This window comes from Triticum urartu, chromosome 7A (genome assembly GCF_056163025.1).
Source record: "Triticum urartu cultivar PI428250 chromosome 7A, HENAU_Tu73, whole genome shotgun sequence".
NCBI classification, from domain to species: Eukaryota; Viridiplantae; Streptophyta; class Magnoliopsida; order Poales; family Poaceae; genus Triticum; species Triticum urartu.
The window spans coordinates 501,364,151-501,389,116 of NC_141879.1; the positions used below are offsets into that span (position 1 = coordinate 501,364,151).

Consider the following 24,966-nt stretch of genomic DNA (forward strand, 5'->3'; position numbering starts at 1 on the left):
CACTAATTTGACTAAAAAGAAAGATACAAAAAAAATGTGTGCTATACATCTGGGTGGGTCATACATTCTTACAAATCTCAGAATAAATGAGTGGTCTCAGATGTACCGTAAGTGACGCAACCACACAAAATGACTTTGCTGCATTGAGTCTTCCAACCAAAAATATGAGCACCGGAAACTTAGTCATGAATGAACAAACATTGCTTTTACTAAACTGCTGGTAAGCTCTAAGAGAAACATGTAGCGCTACCTTATTCGTCTCTCCTGCAAACATCGAACCTATTCTTGATGTTCAAGTTCTCTTTGCACAAAGATGAGACTAGCTAAGTGAATTATTAGCTTTCCCAATACTAACGTCAACAATAGTTGCTGCAGATCATCTGCTCCATTCGTTCCCGATCGATCGACCGACTGTGAAGCTTATAGTTAAAATTAAACCACCGTTGTAACAAATCCAACACATTGCTCCACTATGCTCGAACTGAACCTTACATCGTCAATCGCGCATCCATGCTCTACCTATGGGGAGTTAACCATTATATCTGGAATGAGGTGATTTCATGAGGGAAATGTTATCCAAGAGACCAAAATCCTGGCAAACACCCCCAGAGCCGTCAGATCTATCCTGGCGAACACCCCCAGAGCCATTAGATCTAGATCTGACGGTGGCAGTTTTCTGACAAAATCTCCCCGGAATTCAAACAAACTGTACACATAAAATGCCACCCCCCTGTCTCACCCAGTACACATAAAATGCCATCAGGGGGTTAGCAAATGCCATCAGGGGGTAGCGGGGTCCTTTCAAGATCCGGGCAAGCACCAGGTGTACTGTAGCTGAAATGGCATGTTTTATTTTTGAGAACTTGCTCATGGCCAGAATTTATAGCACAGTCAAAGCTTTTCACTGAGCTTGCCGCGCTGGGGGAGCTTGACTTGTATGCTGACTCCAATCTGTGAAGGTGATAAATTAAAGCTGTTAAATGTGTAATACCAAATTACGTACTATATTGACATGTGTGTACAAAATAAGTTGTGCACACATATTTTCTATTTTGTACTTAAAGGTGAAACAAAGGTCAGCCATGCATTTAATTGAAGTCTGCATATGTTAAACAGAAGTGATTTCCATAATTGCAAACAATTAAGGGTCTGCACCAGACTCTCTGTGTGCACGTCGTATGTGTTATTTATTTCTGCTAGACCATCGACATTATTTCATTAGAAAGTAGGCCTGAGCCCGGCTTATATTGAAAGCCAAATATGATCCGCTCGACTAACTAGCAATATTCAGTACAAAAACATAGGTGCTGCAACTATTCACAGTATCGAGCTATATAACATGGTATGGACAGATAAATGTTAGTCTAAGTGAAAATATTTCTTATTTAGGCATAACTATAATGTTAAAATTTGTAGCTACGCACGGAGTACTTAGCTAGTGAAAATATTTCTTATTAAAAAAAACTATAATGTTAAAATTTGTAGCAACGCGCTGCACATACCTCATTTTCGACACCCATGTTTCCAACTTGAACATTGGCAATGATAGTCCATCTTCGGAGGACATTGATTATTTGGTATGTCACAGTAATTAGTGTCGACAGCCTATATTCTCAAGATTCGGACCAACTTGTATACCTGAAAATATGTGTTTTTTTTAAGATATGCGTATCTGTCATACAGGCTAGTAGTCCTTGTAATCTACATACCTGAGCATTTCTAGATGCTAATGCCAATTCCAAGGAGTTGCGACAGCCATCAGCTCTAGAAGAAAGTTACCCTGCTTAGGTTAGATGCACAATACTAATACAACCAGAAAGAACAGCAAACAAAAGCATAGATTATCCAGTTGCTGCCAATAATACCTTCTGTCACTAGTCTTTTTCATATACTGACTACTCTTGAGTTCCCCACGGCCACCATATTTAGTTTCATCCGTGTTTAAGATAAGCTGGTTAAATGTAAAAAAAGTGAATACATAATAACATAATAATACTTTTTTTTTTGAAGAGAGGCAAAAGATTTGCCTCATTCATTAAATAAGAGGAATAGAGTTTATGTTATAACATAATAATACTAGTTCTTGAAGCATATGAGTTCATTGTTTCGGAATGAATTGCTTCCTGAACTGAATAAATGGTGTTATTCTAGACAGAAGATGAGAGATATGGTAACATCTATACAGACATACTCCTTTCCAAATTATAGTGCATATAGTATATTTTTCTATTCAAACTTTGTGAACTTTGACGAAGTTTATAGAAAAAATGTAGATACATTTTTATAAATCTGAAGTATACGCACTATAATTTGGCAAAGAGGGAGTATGAGATAGTAACAGAACTAAATCTGATGTTAGCAAGTATTTGCATCAAACTGAGATTCTATGCATTTCATCTGCAAAGCAAATGGAGTTCATTCTGAGCATTAAATTGTTTAATTTATTTGTGAGGCATTTAAAATTATTATTCTCACCATAATAATAATAATATAGTCGTAGCTCCAATATATCCATGCTATACTTTTTATGACCACAAAAGCAACACTTTCTTACCCAAAATAGAAGTATCAACTTATCTAGGGCTGTGACATAATATGTTGTCAGCACTACCGCTTTGTAGATGTAATAGCTCGTACCATGCTACTCCCTCCGTCCCATAATGTAAGACGTTTTTTGACACTACGTCTTACATTTTGGGACGGAGGGAGTACATGATAAAATGTTCTCCCAGTTTCCCTCACTTTGTGCTATAAGACTATGTTCAGAAAAAATGAGTTATTTTCAATTAAGATAGACATGATGCAGAGATTTAACTGACCAAACATATTTATAAGTCAAAAGTCTATGAGAATATTATAATTTCAGGTGGTGTAGAATTTTATGATATAATGTATTAAGTTGAATAATTTATGTTGAGAATTTGTTAAATATTCAATTAAATGATGATAATTTTGTGCATAGCTAACAGAAATAATGCTTAGTATAAATAACTTACTTGGTATTCCCCAGCTTCATCCACACCAACACGATACAGTTGATAGGGGACTTCTGGATTGAAATTAAATACAAAAAGGAAAGGCCCCCTTGTGAAAGATATCACCTACCAAAGTGAGTAAATATGATTAGCAACAGTATAAGTCCCTCATAAAGCATAATTGGTTTCAGAATAAAAACAACTGTATGTTTTCTATTAATTTATAAAATAGGTTTGAGCTATTAATAACTGAAAAACTTCCATACCATGTTTGTATCGTCACAGTGATGAACATTGAGTGAACCTCTCGAAGTTACCCTTTCATTTTCATCCAAGCTCATTATATCCTGGGGTAAAATTGCTGGGTTAGTAGGATTAATCTCCTGGAGGTATAAAATCAACACTTGAATGATCTGGAAGCCTATAATAGTTGAGAAAAAAAATAACTTTTGACGCAACATCAAAAGTTCCTGGCAGATGCAGTATTCTAAACAATAACACTTTTGGGTTGAATATATTGTGACTAGCACAGTGTAGTAAAAATGTGACGCTTCACATTTCTAACCTATGCAATGTCTGACATATATCCCTCAACTTAACTTTAGCTACACATATACAGGCGAAATATTTAAGATTGGCAACAGAAAATTACCCTCAATAGAAGAGCCAATATTACAAATACACAATTGTTTTTCTTTTTGGTCAATGAATAAGACTGGTACGGAACATCCAGAATGTAATAATTAATTAGGATTATTAACACGAATAAGAACAAATTCAAGCTACGTGACCACTCTATAAGAACTATAATACCGCAACTTTGAAAATCTCCAAAGCCCAGCCCCCATGCTTGACTGGTAAACAAACTAGCATCTCTTTTGTGTTTCATGCTTGCTTCACATGAAGAGTTAACATAGAGTAACTACATTATAAACCTCAAGCAATATGCCCTTATATGCTACCATACACTTTTAACTTACTTTAAATATGGTTAACCACATATGGGCAACAGGGCCACCTATACATGGGTCAACCCATATAAATGCCCTCCAGTGGATCCCCAGGTTCACCGTAGTCAACCCATATAGTAGTATTGAGCGAAAGAATGGAAGACCATTGTTTTCAACCCAACACAGCACAGGGATAACTTCTGTGACTAAGTCTAAGCTGAACTTACAGACATCATTTCGCCAAAAAAGAAACATGCAAAACATATGCGCTGTATAGCAGAGACAATCAACGCTCCATGATCTGGCAAAAGAGTTTTAGTTTGCAGTGACAAGTAAACTGACAAGTAATTTTAAATCCCTTCCAAGAAAATAGTTACATACCTTGTCAAAATTGAAAATATGCTTGTGAACACCCTTGTCCAATAGTTCCCACTGCCGACAAGCTAGGTGGAAGGAATAGTCATTGCTTGACATGGGAAACTCAACCCTCTGCAATCATTCAACAAAGAACTTAAACGCTCTTGTACAAATTGAGTACGGACCCAAAATTCTGGGAAGAAATAAAGACTGTTAAATTCTAGAAACCATGTAAGTAGCTGACCTTTGGATGAGCAAATTCATTACCCATGAAATTGAGATATGCACCTCCACTCGTTGTAAAAGTAATCAACTTGATTATCTGAAACACGTTGAAAAAGATTGAAAGTGGCAGGAAGTAACTGTTAGTACTTCAACTATTTGCCAGTAAAGGTTGTTACTAGAAATACCATGAATATAAAGACTCCTCAGTTCACCACTTACTAAAGTCACTTAGCTTTCACAGATACTAGTTTTAAGTCTTTGACATAAAGATGATAATATAGCAGAGGGCCCTTCCTGTTGATCAATATAGGACAAGCCCCAGCAGCTTACGCCCATGTACCAATGAACATGGTTGGATATCCAGCCGAGCTGCTTACCGTAAACCACTACTCCAGAAAATAAAGAGCTTCCTTAGGAGAAGATCATATTAAGGCTTGCTGGTTCTATGTTTATCAAGTCGCCCATTCTAGGCATCTCCCTGACTGGCAACTGAACTCCCAGTGGTACAGGTGACCAAGTTGTCGACCAGTAAAAAGAAGCAGGTCGAACAGGTTGAATCTGTGGAAATATGCTTAAAGTTGGGGTGTTTGGGCACCCCATATGGCTATATCCACACTCTACAGGGTCCTGGCCGTTCCTGTTCTCCTGAGCCAGTATATGTTTTCTATCATCTGATTCACACTGATTCATCATATATATCACAAAAAAAATTGCACTCATTGACGACATTCTGGATGGGTTTAGAGATCACGTCAATGTTAATGTCATAGTTAAATCCTAAATGTATAAATTTGAGTGTAAGACAATCAGCTATCTCGGACAGCAGTGACATTAAGACCAGGCAGATTCGCCTGATAAATGTTGAAAGTAGTGCACGAACCAAACTACAAGTTTTGCGCTGTCTGTGCAGACTCACAGTAGTATGATCTACTAAAGAATACTAGCAAGGTAGGCCCATTTCCTAATTTTTCATCATCTGTCACTGGTTATGTTATGGCCGGCCGGCTTAGGCCCGCAAGTTATCTTAGTTTTTATTTTCAGATTAGGCAAGTTATCTTAGGCAAGTTATCTTAGGTTGATTCTTCTACAAGTTATCTAGGATATAAATATAGGTTGTAAGACTCTTTTTGAAGGCAAGCAATAAGAAGAATATTATCTCCTATTGCCCGGCTCCCTGAGGAGCCGGAACCCTAGCCGCCAACAGCCCTAGCCGCCGCCCTTCTCCTAGCCGCGACGGCGCCCTGCCGCCGGCGCGCCCGATCCTCGCCACGTCTCCCTCCATCCTTCCCTTACCACCTACGCCCTAGACCTGGTAGAGTACTTGATCCTACCAATTTGGTATCAGGTAACCGGGTTTCGACCATGTCTCCGCCAATTCCACCGCCACCACCACCGCTGCCCGCCAACTCCTCCACCACCGCCGCCTCTGCGCCGGGCGTCACGGCCTCGCTCTCGGCGGGCACCACTGCGTCGCTCTCAGCGCCGGTCCTAACGGCACCCGGCACCACGCCGGGCCAAGGGCAGCCACAGGCCCCCGTCCAACACTCACCGCCGCCATCACCTTCCCCGCAGCCGCAACAATTCACGCCGGAGGCCATGGCGGGCGTCCTCAACGACCTCGTCACCGCGGTTCAAGGGATCCGCCTCTACCTGGCAGGTCCGTACGGGCCGCCCCCACCACTCCATCCAGCCATGGCCGCGGGTTAGCAGGCGCTTCCGTGGTACTCGGCACCGGGGACCATCACCGGACTCCATCCAGCCATGGCCGCGGGTCAGCAGGCGCTTCCGTGGTACTCGGCACCGGGGGCCGTCACCGGAGGCTACCCGGCGCTCCCCGCCCCAGCGGCCGCACCGCCGCCTTGGGCGCAGTGGCCGCCGCAGATCGCGCCGGCAGCCCCGCCACTTCTCGCCACCACGGGGCCGCAGTGGCCCACCTGGACGGCGCCGGCCGCGCCGTCCTCCGTCGCGCCCTACCTTCCAGCGGCCTCGGAGCAGGGTCCTCCACCGGCCCCGCCCAGCCCTAACCTGGGCACCGGCGCCTCGGAGCAGGGCCAGACCCAGCAGCTTCTTCCGGCGTCACCGCCCGCCCCCACGCCGCAGGCGCCGGTGCAGCTCCACCAGGCGCCGCCGCCATCGACAGTACCACCACCCGCGCCTAGGGCTACGGGTCGGCCCCTGCACCAGGTGCAGTTTCCACCGTCACCATCGCCGATCCCCGCTTGGGCGACCGGCTCGTCTTCGGGGCCGGTCTACTCCACGGCGCCGGAACACCCGACGCCCTCCCTGCGGTTTGATCACCCCTCCAGCTCGGCGAACTACGCCCCGGCGCTTCCCGACCCAGCATACGCGCCGGCGGCAACTACGGCCGCCCCCGGGCACGGCGGGCCGACACCCCCTCGCTTCGCCAAACTGGACTTCGCCACCTACGAGGGCACGGAGGACCCCCTCAACTGGCTCAACCAGTGCGAGCAGTTCTTTCGAGGGCAGCGGACGCTCGCTTCGGATCGCACCTGGCTCGCGTCCTATCATCTTCGAGGCGCAGCGCAGACCTGGTACTACGCCCTCGAGCAGGACGAGGGCGGCATGCCACCATGGGAGCGCTTCCGGGAGCTCTGTCTCCTCCGGTTCGGGCCTCCTATCCGCGGGAGCCGACTGGCGGCCCTCGGTCGCTTACCTTTCACATCCACGGTGCGGGACTACGCCGACCGCTTCCAGGCCCTGGCGTGCCACGCGCCGGGCGTCTCTGCCACTCAGCGCGCCGAGTTATTTGTGGGCGGTCTACCAGACCATATCCGCATGGACGTGGAGCTTCGGGGACCCCAGGATCTCCAGTCGGCCATGTATTACGCCCGCGCGTTCGAGTGCCGCGCGGTGGCCATCCAGCAGGAATCACCATCCCAGACTGCTGGGTCGCTACCCGGACCGGATTCCGCGCAGGGTCGGCCTGTGCAGGCTTCTGCGGCACCCCTCGCCGCGACCGCGGGGCGCCCGTTCCGCCGGCTCACCCCAGCTGAGATACTCGAGCGTCGCCGCCAAGGGTTGTGCTTCAACTGCGACGAACCCTACAAGCCCGGCCACGCCTGCCCGCGACTCTTCTACCTGGAGGTGGCAGACTACATTCCGGAGGACGTCGTCGCCGCTGACCTGGCCGCCCCAGATGTCGAGAAGGTGTTTGACGCTGGTTGATTACCTCGAAGAGTTCAAGCAAGCGCTTCCCCACCTTGCAGCTCGAGGACGAGCTGTTTGTGCAGGCGGGGAGAAGTGTTATGGCCGGCCGGCTTAGGCCCGCAAGTTATCTTAGTTTTTATTTTCAGATTAGGCAAGTTATCTTAGGCAAGTTATCTTAGGTTGATTCTTCTACAAGTTATCTAGGATATAAATATAGGTTGTAAGACTCTTTTTGAAGGCAAGCAATAAGAAGAATATTATCTCCTATTGCCCGGCTCCCTGAGGAGCCGGAACCCTAGCCGCCAACAGCCCTAGCCGCCGCCCTTCTCCTAGCCGCGATGGCGCCCTGCCGCCGGCGCGCCCGATCCTCGCCACGTCTCCCTCCATCCTTCCCTTACCACCTACGCCCTAGACCTGGTAGAGTACTTGATCCTACCAGGTTACCCTTAATTTATGAATGTAAGCATTGTTGAAAACAAATAAATTGAAGGACATGACAAGCATGATCCATGGAAATTCACTGTATCGGTAGCTAATAAGTCTAATTAAAGGGGTGATGCAATCATGGATGGGTAAATGGATATACAGTCACAAGCTAGGAACAAACTCATACCTTGAGCAATGAGGAAGCCTTGAAAATCAAATCATCATCCACTGACCCACTAGAGTACATTCCTGTATTAAGAATTATCTCGGCAAAAGACTTCCGCCCTGATATCGACTGTCAAAATATCAGATGTAACAATTCTATCACAAATTCAATCAAGAAGAATAAAAATTATAATTTTATTTTTTATAAAAAAGGAAACTACACACTGCAGCTTGCGTTTCACAATACTACATATCATTTCCAAAACCCCACGTTAATTTATTTCCATTAAATGGCATGGACTCCCAACAGGAAAGACCAATTGGTACATCAGGGTCTATTGGGCCATGCATTGTCAAGGCTACCTTTCGTTGTACAGGTAAGGTAGAAAAACAGCTACAACTCCAACATGTCCCAAGTACTTCTTGATGTAGCTATCATTTTGATAAGCTCCACCAAAACAAGTAGACGCCACGCTTTTACGGCCCTTCCAAAATGCTAACGCGTTTGGGTGAGGTGGCATACAAGCTGCAAGTCTCAGCCAGCCATCGTTCACATTGGGGTTCTCTCCAGAAGTCCAACACGATGCTTCTAGATGCAACATCAACACTTCTGTTGATGCACCATGGGCTTGATTCACCTACTCCCTTGGGCATGTTTTGTGGCAGTCACGCTGAAGATGTATGGTAGGTGCTCGTTTGCCGGGCTGATCTCATAGCTACTTGGAGGATGTTGCGGAGCTCAAGCATCATTATCCCTTGTTCCAGCTCGAGATGAGCTGCTTTTGAAGAAGGGAGAAATGTCTTGGAAGACCTTCCACATGGCCACAGGATCAATAGGCGATCATCCATAGCCAATTGCTCAGGATTAGAAATTCATATTATTTGTCTATAAAGTTAGGAATTTAAATGTTCAAGGCAAGTTAGGAAAGAGTAGACTGAGTTACTGGGCTATTTTTTTCAGATAATGGAAAAAATTATTAGCCTCATCATAGACATGACCTCCTAAGGTCGGCTGTGCAGATCAAGGTCAAGCTAAGGTCTAAATCCTAAGCCATAACACCTACAGATATCATGTATGTTAGGTTCTGGTGAAGATGCACAAGAGAGCAGTTGAGCAAGTCTGAGACGGAAATAGGGTGAAACACAATATAAAGAGCAAAAGAAACTAGAAGTTGTTTATGGGCTAAGTGTCTGAGGAAGTGACTTTTATCTTAAAAACAAGATTTGGTCTGTATGAAATATAATATGCTCTTTTCTTTCTAAGCATGATGATACAATTGGCGCCCAGAAAAAGATATACGCAAACCTGGTTGTGATTTTCAACGTAAGATAGCATATGATGGTTGCTGCTTATCAATACTTTCATAATCTGCAAAATGATCCAAGATAGCTATTAGACATGAAATATGATACTTCTAGTCTACATGGTGCCAATAAGATGATGCCATGCGAAAGTCTAGATAGCATGCAAACCTTGTTCATGCTCCACTCTCGCTCTGGAACATTTTCAAGATGCCACAACCACATTTCTGGAATAGAAAGATTGGCCCAGTAGTCAAATCCTAATCCGCCTTGGGTGGTTGGTTCACACAACCCAGGATAATATGTTGCCTATAAAATAAAATTAAGAAATGAAACAGAAGCACTGGTTGTCTCAACGTATATCAGTTGCTGGAATTTGCAAATATCATCCACTGAATAGTTGGTGAGAACAGTTATCCCTAGACACTGAACAAAACTATATATGCCTTGTATTCTGTTCAGCTCTGTTAGACAAGACTCGATATGAGAATCACTTACTACTTAGTAGTTAATATCTAACAGGTTAGCACCACGTTCAACATGGGTAAACTACTCCCTACATTGCAAAATATAAGGGGCCCATGCATTTCAAGATTTAAAATGTGGGTCGTGTGACACAAAAGTGACATATCATTAGAAAATGCTTTTTAATACCAGCCCAATCATGTGATTTTTCATTTTTGTATCACATAACTCACACTTTATAAGTCAGATTGTTGATCAAACTTAATTCATGGGATGTGTGAGGCCTTATGTTATGACCGGCGTCACTTATAGCCGGAGGAGGCCCAATGGCGCGTCTAGTTAGGGGCTTAGCCCAACTTATCTTTATTTTTATTAGCACCTCGAGGATTATATAAACACTTGTAAGGCCACATTTTGGAATTAAGCAATAAGTCATAACTATTGCCCGGCTCCCGAAGGGAGCTGGAACCCTAACCCTAGCCGCCTCCTGCGCCATCTCCTCCTCGGCTCCTCCTCAGCTGCGCGACCACGGCCCCGTCGCACCGCCGCTCGCGCCCAACTCCTCGCCACCCTCCCTTCCACCCCTACAACCTAAGAGCTAGGCCTGGTAGGATCCCAACTCCTATCAATCTGGTATCAACTGTCTCAGGATCGGTCATGTCTACACCTCTTCCCACCACCACCCTTCCGCCGCTGACCACCACCATGCCGCTGGCCACCTCCGCGGCTGGGGCGCCGTCCTTGTCAGGCCCGATGTACTCCGCCGCCTGGACGCCGCCGATCGCCACCCCCGTCGTCTTCACCCCGGAGGAGATGACGGCTGCCCTCCGGGACCTCACCCAGGCGGTTTCGCCGTCGCCGCCGCAGCTGCCGCCGTGGCAACCACCCCCCTCGGCGACCCCTTCGCCCCCACCGCGTAGCAGCCGCCACCCGCGGCACACATCGGCGCCTCCACCATGCAGCAGCAGCACCAACAGCCCTCCGTCGCCCCCACCGCGGCACTGCCGCACCAGCAGCTGCAGCTGCCGCCGCCGGCGACCTCGACCCAGGGTGCCCCAACGACGGCTCCGGAGGTGCCCATCCACCAGGTCCGGTTCCCTCCATCGCCATCACTGCTACCAGCCTGGCTCACCTGGTCCCTCGAGCCGGTCTACACGACGGCCTCCGGACAGCCGCACGTGCTACCCCGGTGCCGCCCTCGGCCATCCAGTTCGGCGGGCCCTCGGGCTCCGCCGATGTCGACGAGCCCCTGTTCCAGGGTGGCCCTCTGATGCCCACCTACTTGGCGCCGTCGTCCTCGCTACTCCGCGCCGATGAGGTGTACCCCTCGGTCGTCCACGGTCAAACGCTGCCGCGCTTCTCCAAGCTTGAGTTCGCCACCTACGACGACATCATGGACCCCCTGAACTGGCTCAATCAGTGCGACCAATTTTTCAGGGGGCAATGCATGCTCGCGTCCGACCGCACCTGGATCGCCTCCTATCACCTCCGAGGCGCCGCACAGACGTGGTATTACGCCCTCGAGCAGGACGAGGGCGGCATGCCCCCATGGGAGCGTTTCCGCGAGCTTTGCCTCTTACACTTCAGGCCGCCGATACGCGGGAGCCGGCTGGCGGAGCATGGGCGCCTACCCTTCACCTCTGCAGTGCAGGACTTCGCCGACTGCTTCCAGGCCCTGGCGTGCCATGCGCCCGGCATGACGGCTCGCCAGCGAGCCGAGCTCTTCGTTGGCAGTCTGTCGGATCATATCCGCGTGGACGTGGAGATGCGGGGACCACAGGACCTCCAGACGGCCATGTACTATGCCCGCGCCTTCGAGTGTCGCGCGGTGCCCATGCAGCAGGCGTCACCGTCCCGGGGCGCCCGACACCCCGCCCGGCCGCCACCGACACCACCAGAGCCGGGGCGTCCGGCCCAGGCCCCCGCAGCGCCCAACGCGCCGGCCGCGACGCGCCCCTTCCGTCGGCTCACCCCGGCCGAGCAGCTCGAGCGCCGCCGTCAGAGGCTGTGCTACAACTGCGACGAGCCCTACGTCCCGGGCCATGTTTGCCCGCACCTGTTCTACTTGGAGGCCGCGGACTACATTGAGGATGCCACCGCCGCCGGGCTGGGCAACCCGGCCCCTCCATTGGCCGACGAGATTCCACCGGGGCCGGCTCAGGCAAACGCCCTCGTCGTCTCCCTCCATGCACTCGCGGGCATCCGGACGGAGAAGACTATGCTGCTGCTGGTAAGGATCAACAGTGAGCGGTTACTCACACTCCTGGACACGGGCTCCACCCACAACTTCCTGCCAGGGGCCACCATGCGCCAGGCAGCCGACCGGCGAAGAGCAGTTACGCGTTACCGTGGCCAACGGTGACCGTCTCCAGTGCCAGGGTATTGCTAGGCATGTCCCCATCATCATCGGCGCCGAGCACTTCACCGTCACCTGCATCGGCATCGACTTGGGCTGCTTCGACTTCATCCTCGGCGTCGACTTCTTGCAGACTCTAGGTCCCATCCTCTGGGACTTCGACGCCATGACGATGATTTTCTGGCGCCTGAGTCGCCGCGTTCAGTGGGAGGGCAGCGGCTCCTCAGCCCCAGTTGACGGCGGCCGCCATTGACGCAGAGCATCCCCTCTTGGCTAGCCTGTTGCAGCAGCACAATGACCTCTTCGACGAGCCGCAGGGCCTGCCACCGGTCCGGCCCTACGAGCACCGTATCCACCTGTTGCCGGACATCGCTCCCGTCGTTGTGCAGCCGTACTGCTACCCCCAGCTACAAAAGAACGAGCTGGAGCGGCAGTGTGCGGTCATGCTCGCCCAGGGCATCATCCGGATCTCGATGTCACCGTTTTTCGCGCCGGTGCTCTTCGTGCGCAAGGCCGACGGTTCGTGGCGTTTCTGCATCAACAATCGTGCTCTCAACGCAAGACATCCAAGGAAAAATTTCCTATCCCCATCGTGGATGAACTCCTGGACGAGCTACACAGGGCACGCTTCTTCACCAAGCTCGACCTCCGTTCAGGATATCACCAGGTGCGGATGCACCCGGACGATGTCGCGAAGACGACCTTCCACACTCATCATGGCCACTTCGAGTTCTTGGTGATGCCCTTTGGCCTCTCCAATGCCCCGGCGACATTGCAGGCGTTGATGAACGACGTGCTCCGCCCCTACTTGCGCCGGTTTGTGCTTGTTTTCTTTGATGACATTCTTATCTACAGCTCATCGTGGGCGGAGCACCTGCAGCACGTGGCCATCGTCTTCAACGAGCTTCGAGCGCACCATCTGCACCTCAAGCGCTCGAAGTGCTCATTCGGCACGACATCAATCACCTATCTTGGCCACGTCATCTCGGCGGAGGGCGTCGCTATGGATGCCGACAAGGTCGCGGCGGTAGCGGCTTGGCCAACGCTGCAGTCGCTGCGGGCCCTCCGCGGCTTCTTGGGCCTCGCTGGATACTACCGGAAATTCATCTGGGAGTTCGGCCTCATCGCGGCCCCCACTTACGTGCCTGCTGCGCCGCGACACCTTCTCCTGGGATACGGAAGCGACCGAGGCATTCCAGACCCTCAAGCAGGCTCTCACGACGGGGCCGGTCCTCCAGATGCCTGACTTCGACAAGCTGTTCATGGTGGACTGCGACGCCTCGGGCGTGGGGTTTGGCGCCGTCCTCCATCAGGGCGATGGGCCGCTTGCGTTCTTCAGTAGGCCCTTCGCCGCGCGCCATCACAAGCTCGCGGCCTACGAGAGGGAGCTTATCGGCTTGGTGCAGGTTGTGCGTCACTGGCGGCCATATCTTTGGGGGCGACCGTTCCGTATTCGCACGGATCACTATAGCCTCAAGTTCTTGTTGGACCAGCGCCTCTCCACCGTGTCGCGGCATTAGTGGATCAACAAGCTCTTTGGCTTCGACTTCACCGTCGAGTACCGTCCGGGCCGCCTCAACACCGTGGCCGACGCACTGTCCCGCCGCGACACCGACCACGACACTGACACCGTCGACCCCGCAGGGGCGGCCCTCTGCATCCGCTCGGGGCCCTCCTTCGCTCTCATCGACGACATCCGCCGGGCCACCGCGAGCGCTACGGATGCGCAGCTCCTTCGGCAGCGCCTCGAGGCCGACGACCTGGAGGAGCCGTGGCACATGGCTGATGGCCTGCTCCTGCATGGGCGCCGGCTCTTCGTGCCGGATCACGGCGACCTCCGTCACCAGGCCCTACTGCTGGCCCACTCGGCCGGCCACAAGAGCGTGCACAAGACCCTTCACCGTCTCCGAGCAGATTTCTACATCCCCGGCGACCGGGCGCTGGTGCCAGACTGGGTGCGGTCTTGCATGACGTGCCAGCGCAACAAGACAAGAGACACTGCAGCCGGCGGGGCTGCTACAACCCCTTGAGGTGCCCTCTCAGGTCTAGGCCAACATCTCCATGGACTTCATCGAGGGCCTCCCAAGGTGGGCGGCAAGTCTGTCATCCTTTCCCCAAGTATGCGCACTTTATTGCGCTCGGCCATCCCTACACCGCCGCCTCCGTGGCGCGTGCCTTCTTCGACTGCATAGGCTCCTCCACGGGTTCCCCTCTTCGATCGTCAGCGACCGTGACCCGGTGTTCACTAGTCATGTCTGGCGCAATCTCTTCCGGATGGCGGGCGTGAAACTGCGCCTGAGTACGGCATTCCACCCCCCGACGGACGACCAATCCGAGGTGGTCAACAAGGTGATTGCTATGTACTTGCGTTGTGTTACAGGTGATCGACCCCGGGCTTGGGTGGACTGGCTCGCTTGGGCGGAGTACTGCTACAACACCTCCTACCACTCTGCCCTGCGCGCCACACCTTTTGAGGTGGTCTACGGCCGTCCTCCACCACCCATCCTGCCGGTTGACCCCGGGACGGCTTGCACGGAGGCGGCTGGCGACCTTCTCCGCAGCAGGGATGAGATCCTTGCCGAGGTGCGCCAGCGTCTTCTCCAAGCCCAGCAGCTGTCCAAGAAGTACTACGACGACCACCACCGCAAGGCGGAGTTTGCGGTGGGCGACTGGGTGTGGTTGCGGCTCCTTCACCACTCCATGTAGTCACTGGATCCGCGCGCTAAGCGCAAGCTGGGCCCTCGCTACGCGGGACCGTTTTCCGTGTTGGAACGCATCGGCAAGGTCGCATACCGTCTTCAGCTTCCGCCCGGCACTCGCATCCACGACGTCTTCCATGTGGGCTTGCTGAAGCCTTTCCGCGGTGATCTGCCGGCGGCCGCGCCGGCGCTTCCTCCAACCTCCGATGGACGTCTTCTTCCGGGCCCAGCGAAGGTGTTGAAGGCCGAGCAGCGCCGCGGAGTGTGGCATTTGTTGATCCAGTGGCAAGGCCTTCCAGAGAAGGACGCCACTTGGGAGCAGCTCGAGGAGTTCCGCCAACATTTTCCAGACTTCAGCTCGAGGACGAGCTGTTTGCGCAGGCGGGGAGAGACGTTATGACAGGCGTCACTTATAGCCGGGGGAGGCCCAATGACGCGTCTAGTTAGGGGCTTAGCCCAACTTATCTTTATTTTTATTAGCACCTCGAGGATTATATAAACAGTTGTAAGGCCACGTTTTGGAATTAAGCAATAAGTCATAACTATTGCCCGGCTCCCTTCAGGAGCCAGAACCCTAACCCTAGCCGCCTCCTGCGCCATCTCCTCCTCCCCAGCCGCGCGACCACGGCGCCGTCGCGCCGCCGCAACTCCTCGCCACCCTCCCTTCCACCCCTACAACCTAAGAGCTAGGCCTGGTAGGATCCCAGCTCCTATCGCCTTACATTTTGCAACAGATGTGGTATGTGTCCATACCAAATTGCATGCCTAAAACCACTAACTATTTCACATGAACAAAAAATTACATGAAAGGAACAGCTAGTACAGCAGCAACTTACATCCTCTGCTATTGTTATAATATCTGGATGGAGTTCATGTAACATCTCATTTGCTAGAATTAGGTATATCAGCGCATCCTTGTCAACGTATTGATTGCAATACCTATAATCAACATTGGAATGAGCATAAAGAGACTGGGGAAAGGTGACAAGTATATTACATAAACAGCAATGAGTATTGAATGAAAACATGGAGGAGACGTTCAAAAGAGCATGAAAATTGGAACATTGAATAGCACTTGCAGTTCCTCACTGCACACAGGATGACATCAAATTGATCACTAGGATATGCATTCAAGGACCAATAGAAGGCCTTCCCTTTGACTTCCATCTATGTTGTAAGTCAGTAAAACATTGGTATGTGGCTTGATTTGTTTAGAATGTTTAGCCGTAGTACCAGCAGCTCCTGGATGGGGATTTGTCAATGACAAATGGATGCAGCTGATCCTTAGCAAACAGTAACTGCCTATAAATATGCTCCAGCTTCTCCCACACACAGCGGGGCACTTTCCTGTTTTGTGATCTTGCTATGTGGCTATACTTGGTTTCAAGCAAGCAGATAACTCCAGCGAAGTAGGAAATATAGATGGGAATGGGGGAACCACACCAAAAAGAAGGTATCATCAATGTTCTCCAATTCAGGTTTACAGGTTCGGCATGCTGAGAGTTAACCTCAATCAGATTATATTTAACCTAGACATAATTCTGGATACAGTTATATGTTATCCAATAGTTGTCAGCATCAGGATCCACGGCTTGACAAGGTTGTCCTCATGTTGACAGGATCAAGATCATAGGATTAATGCTAAGATCACCATAATCTCGGTTCTGAGGAACCGAGCCTAGGTTGGTGGGAGGTGTGACTGTACACCCCTTATCGTGAGGTTTGGATCCTCGAATTACAGCCCCATTCTTCTTCTTTGAAGAGCATATAGCTAGATCCTCGTAGATATCCATGACTCAGAATAAATTAAATATCTAGAACCTTGTTTTATAGTGTTCTACTTAACTTTGATGCTATGTACGACCAGGGTCAGAACGACCACATGTCATTGTAGGCTAGAGAACAATGTTCTCACAACATTGTCTTACCACACAAATACAATTACAGATGTTGATACAAGCAAACGAGTAGAATAGAGAAATAGTAGCAGAGTGAGAACAGAAAATGCAATGTTAGTTGGCAGTGGTACTGTCCCCAAAACATGCTAGTACGGAGTGTAGATCCTCCCAGTGTCAGATCTATATTTGATGGATACATGAGTGTGTCCCATTTCCGTCCAATTGAGAACAATTCAGTAAAATATAATACAAGACGGCCAAATAATGTTGACTGTAAACAGTAGTTAACGCTTACTCTTCTATGGCACCAGTAAATGTAGAAAAACCATTGTGGGTATATAACATAGAAGAGAGTGAGTGAAACTGGAATCCATCGATCTTGTATTCGGTAACCCACCTAACAAGTAAGAGATCCATAAGTACCTAGGTAGATAGGAAACCGAAGAACAAAGAATAGAGTATGAACAGAGCTTTCACTATTTTACCAACTTAAATTAGACAACAAGAAGTGCAGAACATCAACATCATCATATTTGAACATTCTAGTGCCCCAGTATTTGTGATGCCCTCTTTTCCCTGACAAGGATACATTACAACAAACATGTTGAAGTAGCAAAGAGCCAAAGAAGCACACAAGTACCTCGGACAAAGAAATGAAATAGAGTATGTAAAATATTCAAAGTGCACCACTGAAAAAAAAGATGAAGCATCGAATGCAAGCATCCCGAGGGCTTTAGACCCACCCGCGTCGCTCTCCAGGGGGGCGGCTCGGGTGACCTAACCCCGCCGCCGCCGCCACCCCCTCCTGCTCCCTCCCCCCTCACCGCCGTCGGGCGTCCCCGCCGGGCAAAGCCCATGCGGCGGGCCTTTTCTCTCTCGTCACGCGTGGAGGCCAGCCCTGGATGGCGCGCCGTGCGTCGCGGAGCTGCGCGCCGGCACGGATCTGGCCCTCCAGCCTCTTCTGCGGCGCGGTGGCGCTGGATGCTGGGGCGGCGGCCCCCTCCTCTCTGTCTTCCTCGCGGTGGAGGAGCGGCGGCTGGCCGTTTTGGCGGCGGATCGGGGCTTTTCTGCTCGGATCTGGTGGACTAGCGCCGTCGGCGGATGCGGCGGTGTTGGTCGTCCTGGGCCGCGTGGGTGGCAGGGCGGCTGCGCGTGGTGGAGGCCCCGGCGGCGATGGAGTTGCTGATCCCATCCTGCTTGGCCGGAGACGGCCCTCTCGGCCGGGCTGGTGTCTGGCGAGGTGCAGTGGTGTGCCCTGGCTAGCGTGGTGCTGGCTGGGGCTGCTAGTCTCCCCAGGCCAGTGGCCTCTGCGTGGTGTAGGTGGCGCTGCCGGTGGTGGGTCTGGCGCTACTCTCTCCCGGCGTCAGTCCGTTGGTGGATGGTGGAGGGCCTGTGCCGCGGATCTGGTGCAGGCACGGCGTGGTGGTGGCCCGTGACGGCCTGCAACATCGGCTGGTCGCGCGGGTGTGTGCCCAGCGGCTCCAACGCTTGGAGCTCGTCGGGCGGCGCGGGTTGTGCAGCGGCCCGGTGTGGTTGCGGCTCTGGCCGTGGATGGCTCCATGGTGGCTTGGCAGGTCGACTGCGGCAGCGGCGGGCATGTTCCGGCGTCGGCTGGCCCGTAGGCGGCGTGTCGACCTTCGATCCCTCTCCTCGTCATCCGGGTGCTACCTTCGTCGAAGGTTCGGCCCTTCCCCAACTATGGGCCATCGCTCGTTTCACGCTCGGCAGCGGGACTGAGCTTGTCTCGCGCCCGGCAGCAGGACCGAGCTCGTCTCGCGCCCGACAGCAGGACCAGCCTCGTCTTGCGCCCGGCAGCAGGACCATGCTCGTCTCGCGCCCGGCAGCAGGACAGTGCTCCTCTCATGCCGGTGTCTTGGACGGGTCGATGGCGGCCAATTTTGGCCGGCCTATTGGGTTTCGGCGTTGGGAGCGGCTCAGGGGTGCAAAAGGCGGGTCCTTTTCTGCCCATATCTTTGGTTGGGGTAGCGGTGGGTGGCGGGTGAGGTGGCGTCAAGGTCTTGGATGCTGGGGCGGCGGCCCTGGTGGTGGTGTCGCGGTGCTCCTAGGCAAAGCCCGTGACTTGGTGTTGCCTGGTGGCCATGGCCGTGTGGGCGGCGTGGTAGCCAGGGTGTGGCGTTCGGTGGCGGTGAATATTGGTCGGGGTGAAAACCTGTTCTATCTTCGGATTGACCGGCGACGGCAAAGCTCGTTCCCTTCTTGAAGGCGTCGCCGCGACTCTCGCTGCCCGTCGTGTTGCTCCGGGGAAAACTCTGATCCTTGGGTTGAGCAGTGGCGGCGCTTTGGTGTCGTAACCTTCCTGTAGGCACCGCCTTGGAGCCCACGGTGCGTCGTATGTAGCTTCTTCTCTACGCGGTGGCATGTTCACGGTTGAGGCCCCGATGGCTCTTGTAGTGCTAGGGGTGGTGTTGCTGCGCTCAGCGCCTATGTATTCTGCCTTGGGTGTGTGCGTGTGTTGTGGTGGCGTGTGTTGTACTGGGTTGTTGGTGATCTTTGCTTTATATATAAAGCGGGGCGAAAGCCTTTTTCGGTTAAAAAAAAGATGTTGTTATTAACGTCTTCCAAATTTATTATTAGCATGATTCCACATGAACACCAACAAAACTTTAAGAAGTAAAAAAAAGTTGTATTACCGCTGTGGAAGTAACAATCGTTAGACCCATCAAAAAGGGATAACCCAACCATTTCGTCCGCTGATGCATAGGAGTGGACAATATCAATAAGAACCAGCAACCCAAGACCTGAGCAAAGAAGGGATGAGCACAAAGAAAAGATGATATGTTAATCAGTGTTTCACTCATTCTTAACATTGAATGGTAAAACAATGCATGCAATCTCAAAACTTGCTAGAGATGTCACTTAAGTTCCAAACTTACATGCACAAGGAAACATAATGGAGGAAAAACACTAGGAAGATGGCCGACCAGCAGTATAAAAAAAACTTCTATTGTAAAAACACTTCTCAACTACCACGCGTAAATGACATCTTATATTAAAAGCAAGGAAAATGGAGAATGGCGAATGGACAACAAAAACGTTCTACTAAGAGGCAATATTACAAGACTTCGACTTAAATGTATCCCATATTCGCCATCTGGGCCAGAATATGATCTACAGAGACAAATAAAAAGAAAAGAGAATGTGTTATAAGAGGAGTACTCTGTTCTGTGTATACTCCTCTCCTACACTTAGTGTTGTTGTCAGAATAAATGCTGCCATGTTTTATAGGAATAAAGTGTGCCTGTCACAAATAACACAAGTGGTACTGCATGTTGAGCTAATGTGCACATTGTGTTTTCACTTTTTGGCCTCCTCTATAATTATGTGATCAACCTGCACCTACCTGTTTTATCGTTTTATACCTCATAATTGAACAAATGAACACTCTATAAATGTCTAGGTATATTAAACCCGGCTTCTTATGTGTCTGTGTGTTTCACATGTGCTATTAGAATAGATTTTGATGGTTACAGGAGTAAGAGAATAATAATGATCTTGCGAAGCAGACCGTGTGCCTCGTCCACTAGTTTCTTGAAGTCGTCTGGGGTGCCAAATCTGCTACTGACTGCAAAATAATTTGTGACCTGCAGTTACAATGCACTTGATCACACACAGACAGAGAGAGAAAATTAACACAATGCAGTGACCACTGCTATCATCTATAACAAATGGAGCAATCATTAAAATTAAAACATCTGGTAATAACTCTACAAATGAAGAAAACAATGCCATTTGCAATTAGTTTAACAATATCAATTACTCCAGCATCGACAAAATATTCATTACTTCATATCTCCTCAAACTCAAAGGAAAGCCAGCTGCATACTTGAACATTAGGCAATCTTCTAGTTTTTATAGTAGCTTCTTTAAACTGCTAAAAATTACAATGAAACCATCTGGTATCTCAGCTTAAGTCTAATATAAAACATTCCATATGTGCACACTTGTGACTTGAAACAATGTGGGGCAATATAAGTTTTTTTTAGAAATGGAAGCTTTTATTATCCCCGGCCTCTGCATCATAGATGCATGCAGCCATAAAGATTAAGCAAGCAAGGAGAAAAGGTTCACTTTGGAGGTTGTGAGTTTCGACGATGATCAACCAATACTGAGATTCATGGCGGTTGACAATGGGCTGTCTAAACATATTGTAAGTTCAAAATTGGAGGTTCGTCAAGTACTTCTTCACAATTCTAAAACGACACTATCATGGTCAATTCTGGATGAATCAGAAAGGCTTCAAATGTTAAAACTACAAATCACTGTCATTTTTATTCTGCATGGCAATCTAACATTAATAATGAGCAGTTTAACTCACAAAAACAAAATTCTTATTGATCGATACTAACTATATCATCATAGTGTCACCTTATAGCCAACGGAGGAGTAATCCTTGTGCTCCACGACTCCAATTATTTGAACAGCATTATATCCAGCATTTTTTATGTGAGGTAGTACCTAATGGAGATGAAGTTAGAGAAGTGAAGTTACCACTACAACAGACAAAACAAGGAGTGGGAAATACGTTGGATGTGAACTCTTGAAACGACGATATCTTTTGCTCAGATCCACTTATTCCAACATGACATTCATATATCCTAAGTGAACCTTTGACTTTCGGTCGTCCAAATCTCCATTTGTAAATTTCTTCTGGAGGAGGCTCCCAATGTACTGCATAGGATTGCATCCCCTCTGCGTCTACAAAAAAGAAAAAGAAAAATGAAGAGATTTCATCAGCATCAATAAATTATGCATAAAAGAAGCAAAGCAGCATGTTAGATAAGTAAGACCATGTTAACAAGATAATCCAAAATTGTCATTGCGGAAATAGCAGTAATGAACATTACAACTCAACCAGAAACCTATGCAAAGAGATAGGGAAGATGTCGGCTCCATTATAATGTCAGTGTGGCATCATTATCCCTGGGAGTCCCATGAAAATAAGCAATAATGAGCTTAATGTTCTATGTTCACTAGGACTCTCAACCGCTACCAGTCCTTGGACAGATGTCCAAGTTTTCACTTAACTCCTATCCCACCTCCTCCAACACCAGTGCGAAAGGGAAGAAGAAAACAGGAGGGAAAATAGAACCTTAAATCATAATAATCTACTTTCACTCTCAAAGATACTAAAACAGACTATTTCTTTCTGGCTAGCACCCTTGTACTGCATCGTCTTTTTTCCTCTCAGGACCAACCATGAAGCAAAAGGTTATGACCTAGCAACCAATCCAGAACCTAGCTTCATGTGCACTGTTACTGTAAATAATTTTTGCAATAGATTAATAACTTCCAATATGATGAGAAGCGGTAATAATGGAGGCATCATCATCACAGAGATAAGTAGGAATGAACCTGGAAGAACATAAGTTGCCCAAGCAGGCACGCGTTCTAAAGCACCATCAGGAGTATTAAAATAAATCCTGTACTTGTCTTTATGAGAAATCGCTGGAACATATTTCTCTATCCAGGCTTTTCTTCCTTTCCTCATTTCAACCCAGTAAGCAAGAGGAGTTGCCTTTGCTTGAAACTTTTCAAACGATGCTCGATCAGTTACAACATTGAAAATGCCAAACTCCTGCCCAGTATCAATGATGTCGTAGGAAGGCGATGAACTGGATGACTCATCCTTTTGTGTGGCTTTCCAGTTTTTATATCTGGTTTCAGCATCAGGTATTTCACCTAGCTCTTCTTCTGTCTGCGGACCATTTGGGCCAAACATCTGCTCGTATAGCTTTGCAACTGTCTCCCACCGAGACTTGCGTGACGTAACTTCTCCAGGTTCCCAATACTCTTCATTCATTCTACGGATTAAATCTTTAGCATCAACACCATTGTCACCTTTATCATAATCATCCACATAATTGTACTCCTGGAAAAAGTATTCATCTGGTTCTTGCCCTTCTCTGAGCTTATCTTCAAGTATCACAAACCAATACCCGAAATCATCATGTCCCAAATGGCCTTCTCGTGCACAGTTTTCAGTTGCCGACCACTGATTAAAATCACCAATCAGAGAACAATACCGAGCACCTACATGACAATCCTCCTTTCAATAATTGAATGTAACAAATGTTCAATCTAATGCTTAAGCACAGAAACTTATATCAAAGAGGCTGTAGTAATAATACCCAAATATATAGTAGTCAGCAATCACAAAGTAGCATCCCAATAATCAAGTAAAATGACAAGTTCAAACTTCAAAGTGGCTGACATAACATGTTCAGCTGAAAATGAAATAAGGTACATAGAGAAAAATGTAGGGACCAAAAGAAAACTGACTTATTGAAACAGCAGGGTTACAACAGCCAAGAACTATAATTACAAACTATACAAATTATTACTTTAATGAGCACTTCAAGCTATCTATAAGAATATAAAAACCATAAAGGTGGCATTTTAAGGATATTTCCAGCTGCTCATTAACAAGAAAAAATGTTATTCCATTGATTTAATGGTAGATATGTATTCTTGCAGAATTGTAGAAAATCAAGATAATAGGACCGCGTTAACTGGCGAACGTTCGCCAGGGAGGGTGGCACATGCGAACGATTTCGTGGCAGTTTTAGTTGCAAGGAAGTGGTGAGGTGTGGCATTTTCTTCAGGCGACATGGCAGTTTCTTCCCGAGAAGGCAATTTTCATTTAAAAACTGCCGTCGTTTGATCTCGCCTGACAACTAAAACTGCCATCAAATGGCGTTCGCTTGCCACCCCCCTCCCAGCTGACGTTCGCTGGGTAACATTCCCGAAATACTATGGGATAAATGAGGGCCCTTGAGTGTTGAAGCTAATCGAGCAGGTCTAAGTCTAACTGCTGGAAACATAAGGGCGGCAAACTTTGCTATGCGTACCGTTTACCCTTACCATATCCCAAAACTATGAATCTATATTCTATTTTAAATGATCATATTTGACCTAATTTACCACATATCAGAACCTACTAATTCAAACTTAGTCACACCCAAAAATGAACAATACCTGGTGCCCAGTCCATGAAATCCACACGATGCTGCCGATGACGGTGCATTCCCAATAACTCATACCTACCAGGAAAACACAAACAGACCAGCATCACCCCCAAAGATCCCGAGCATAATCAAAACACCAAATCTAGAAGATGGTGGCAAACTTACCCAGAGGACCCCTCTTTTAGATCAATAAACCGAGAGTACAGCTCCCATCTGCGGTCCTTCAAAGCCTTGTGCCTGACAACAACAATCCAATAAGCAAACAAGCGATTGCTGCCTACCTACTAGCGAACACTGAGCCAAAACCATACTATTTGCGTATCATTTCCGTCAAAAACCTCAATCAATTCCCGCCTCTGGTGTTCCATAATGAGAGAACAAAGTTCGATAACGGGGTTTGCAGGAAGACGATTAGGGTGCTCATTCCCCCAACCATACCAGAGTACCAGACGGTGGGCGAACGTACCGGTCGCGAAGGAACTGGGCGAATGCGCGGTCGGAGACGCCAGTCTTGACGAGGAAGCCCACGGGGTCCACGGCGCTGCCGCGGCCGGGCCGCTGCTCCGTTCGCTGCTTCTGCTGCCGAGGCCTCGGAGAGCGCTCGCGAGGGCCGGACGAGGATGAAGAAGAAGAACAGGGGGAGGAGGAGCAGCGGCAGCTCTGACGGCGGCGGAGGCGGGGGGCACCGTAGCTAATTCGGGGGTGTGCGCGGCCAGAGAGAGGCGAGGGGCAGTGGCGGGCGGTGACGAGCGGAGGAGGAGGTTGTGGGGCTAGGAGGAACAGAGGGCAAGACGCCATTCCGGTGGGCTTGGTGTTGGTGTAGGTGTGTGCTATGGTATGGTGCGGCGGCGACGGTGAGGGGGGGGGGGGGGGGGTGGCGCCGGCCGGTGGAGCGTGGGGGGGGAGGAAGCGAGGCGGAATGTGGGGTTTTGGAGAGGGATAAGCTTGGCACTTCGGCAAGCTTCTCAAAAAGGAATTCTAGTTTTCTTGTTTG

General features: G+C 49.3%; 2 protein-coding genes across 2 annotated transcripts; one reads left to right on the forward strand and one right to left on the reverse strand.

The window, feature by feature from the left end:
• Positions 1-24: 24 nt before the first annotated feature.
• Positions 25-24,833, reverse strand: EMB2729 (Alpha amylase family protein). The gene is made up of 22 exons (XM_048689385.2): positions 24,439-24,833; positions 24,138-24,209; positions 23,983-24,047; positions 22,360-23,037; positions 21,530-21,702; positions 21,373-21,462; positions 20,513-20,588; positions 19,638-19,745; positions 17,472-17,562; positions 17,282-17,383; positions 15,925-16,027; positions 9,740-9,877; positions 9,573-9,635; positions 8,289-8,396; positions 4,527-4,604; positions 4,307-4,414; positions 3,242-3,322; positions 2,997-3,101; positions 1,866-1,951; positions 1,710-1,764; positions 1,503-1,638; positions 25-951 (listed from the first exon to the last, which is right to left on the reverse strand). Exons 1-21 carry the CDS (start codon positions 24,768-24,770, stop codon positions 1,606-1,608), a joined length of 2,745 nt encoding a protein of 914 aa, XP_048545342.1. The 5' UTR covers positions 24,771-24,833; the 3' UTR covers positions 25-951; positions 1,503-1,605.
• LOC147960143 (uncharacterized) lies at positions 6,578-7,721 on the forward strand. The gene has a single exon (XM_087536860.1). It carries the CDS (start codon positions 7,091-7,093, stop codon positions 7,691-7,693), a length of 603 nt encoding a protein of 200 aa, XP_087392986.1. The 5' UTR covers positions 6,578-7,090; the 3' UTR covers positions 7,694-7,721.
• Positions 24,834-24,966: the final 133 nt, after the last annotated feature.

Bases quoted from the DNA above. Each gene is read 5' to 3' on its own strand.
- LOC147960143 (XM_087536860.1), top strand. From the start codon at position 7,091: ATGCCACCATGGGAGCGCTTCCGGGAGCTCTGTCTCCTCCGGTTCGGG.
- EMB2729 (XM_048689385.2), bottom strand. From the start codon at position 24,770: ATGGCGTCTTGCCCTCTGTTCCTCCTAGCCCCACAACCTCCTCCTCCG. The intron at 1,952-2,996 runs GTAAGTTATTTA...ACATTTAACCAG, and splicing joins ATGAAGCTGGGGAATACCAA to CTTATCTTAAACACGGATGA. The intron at 1,639-1,709 runs GTATGTAGATTA...ACATATTTTCAG, and splicing joins TAGCATCTAGAAATGCTCAG to GTATACAAGTTGGTCCGAAT.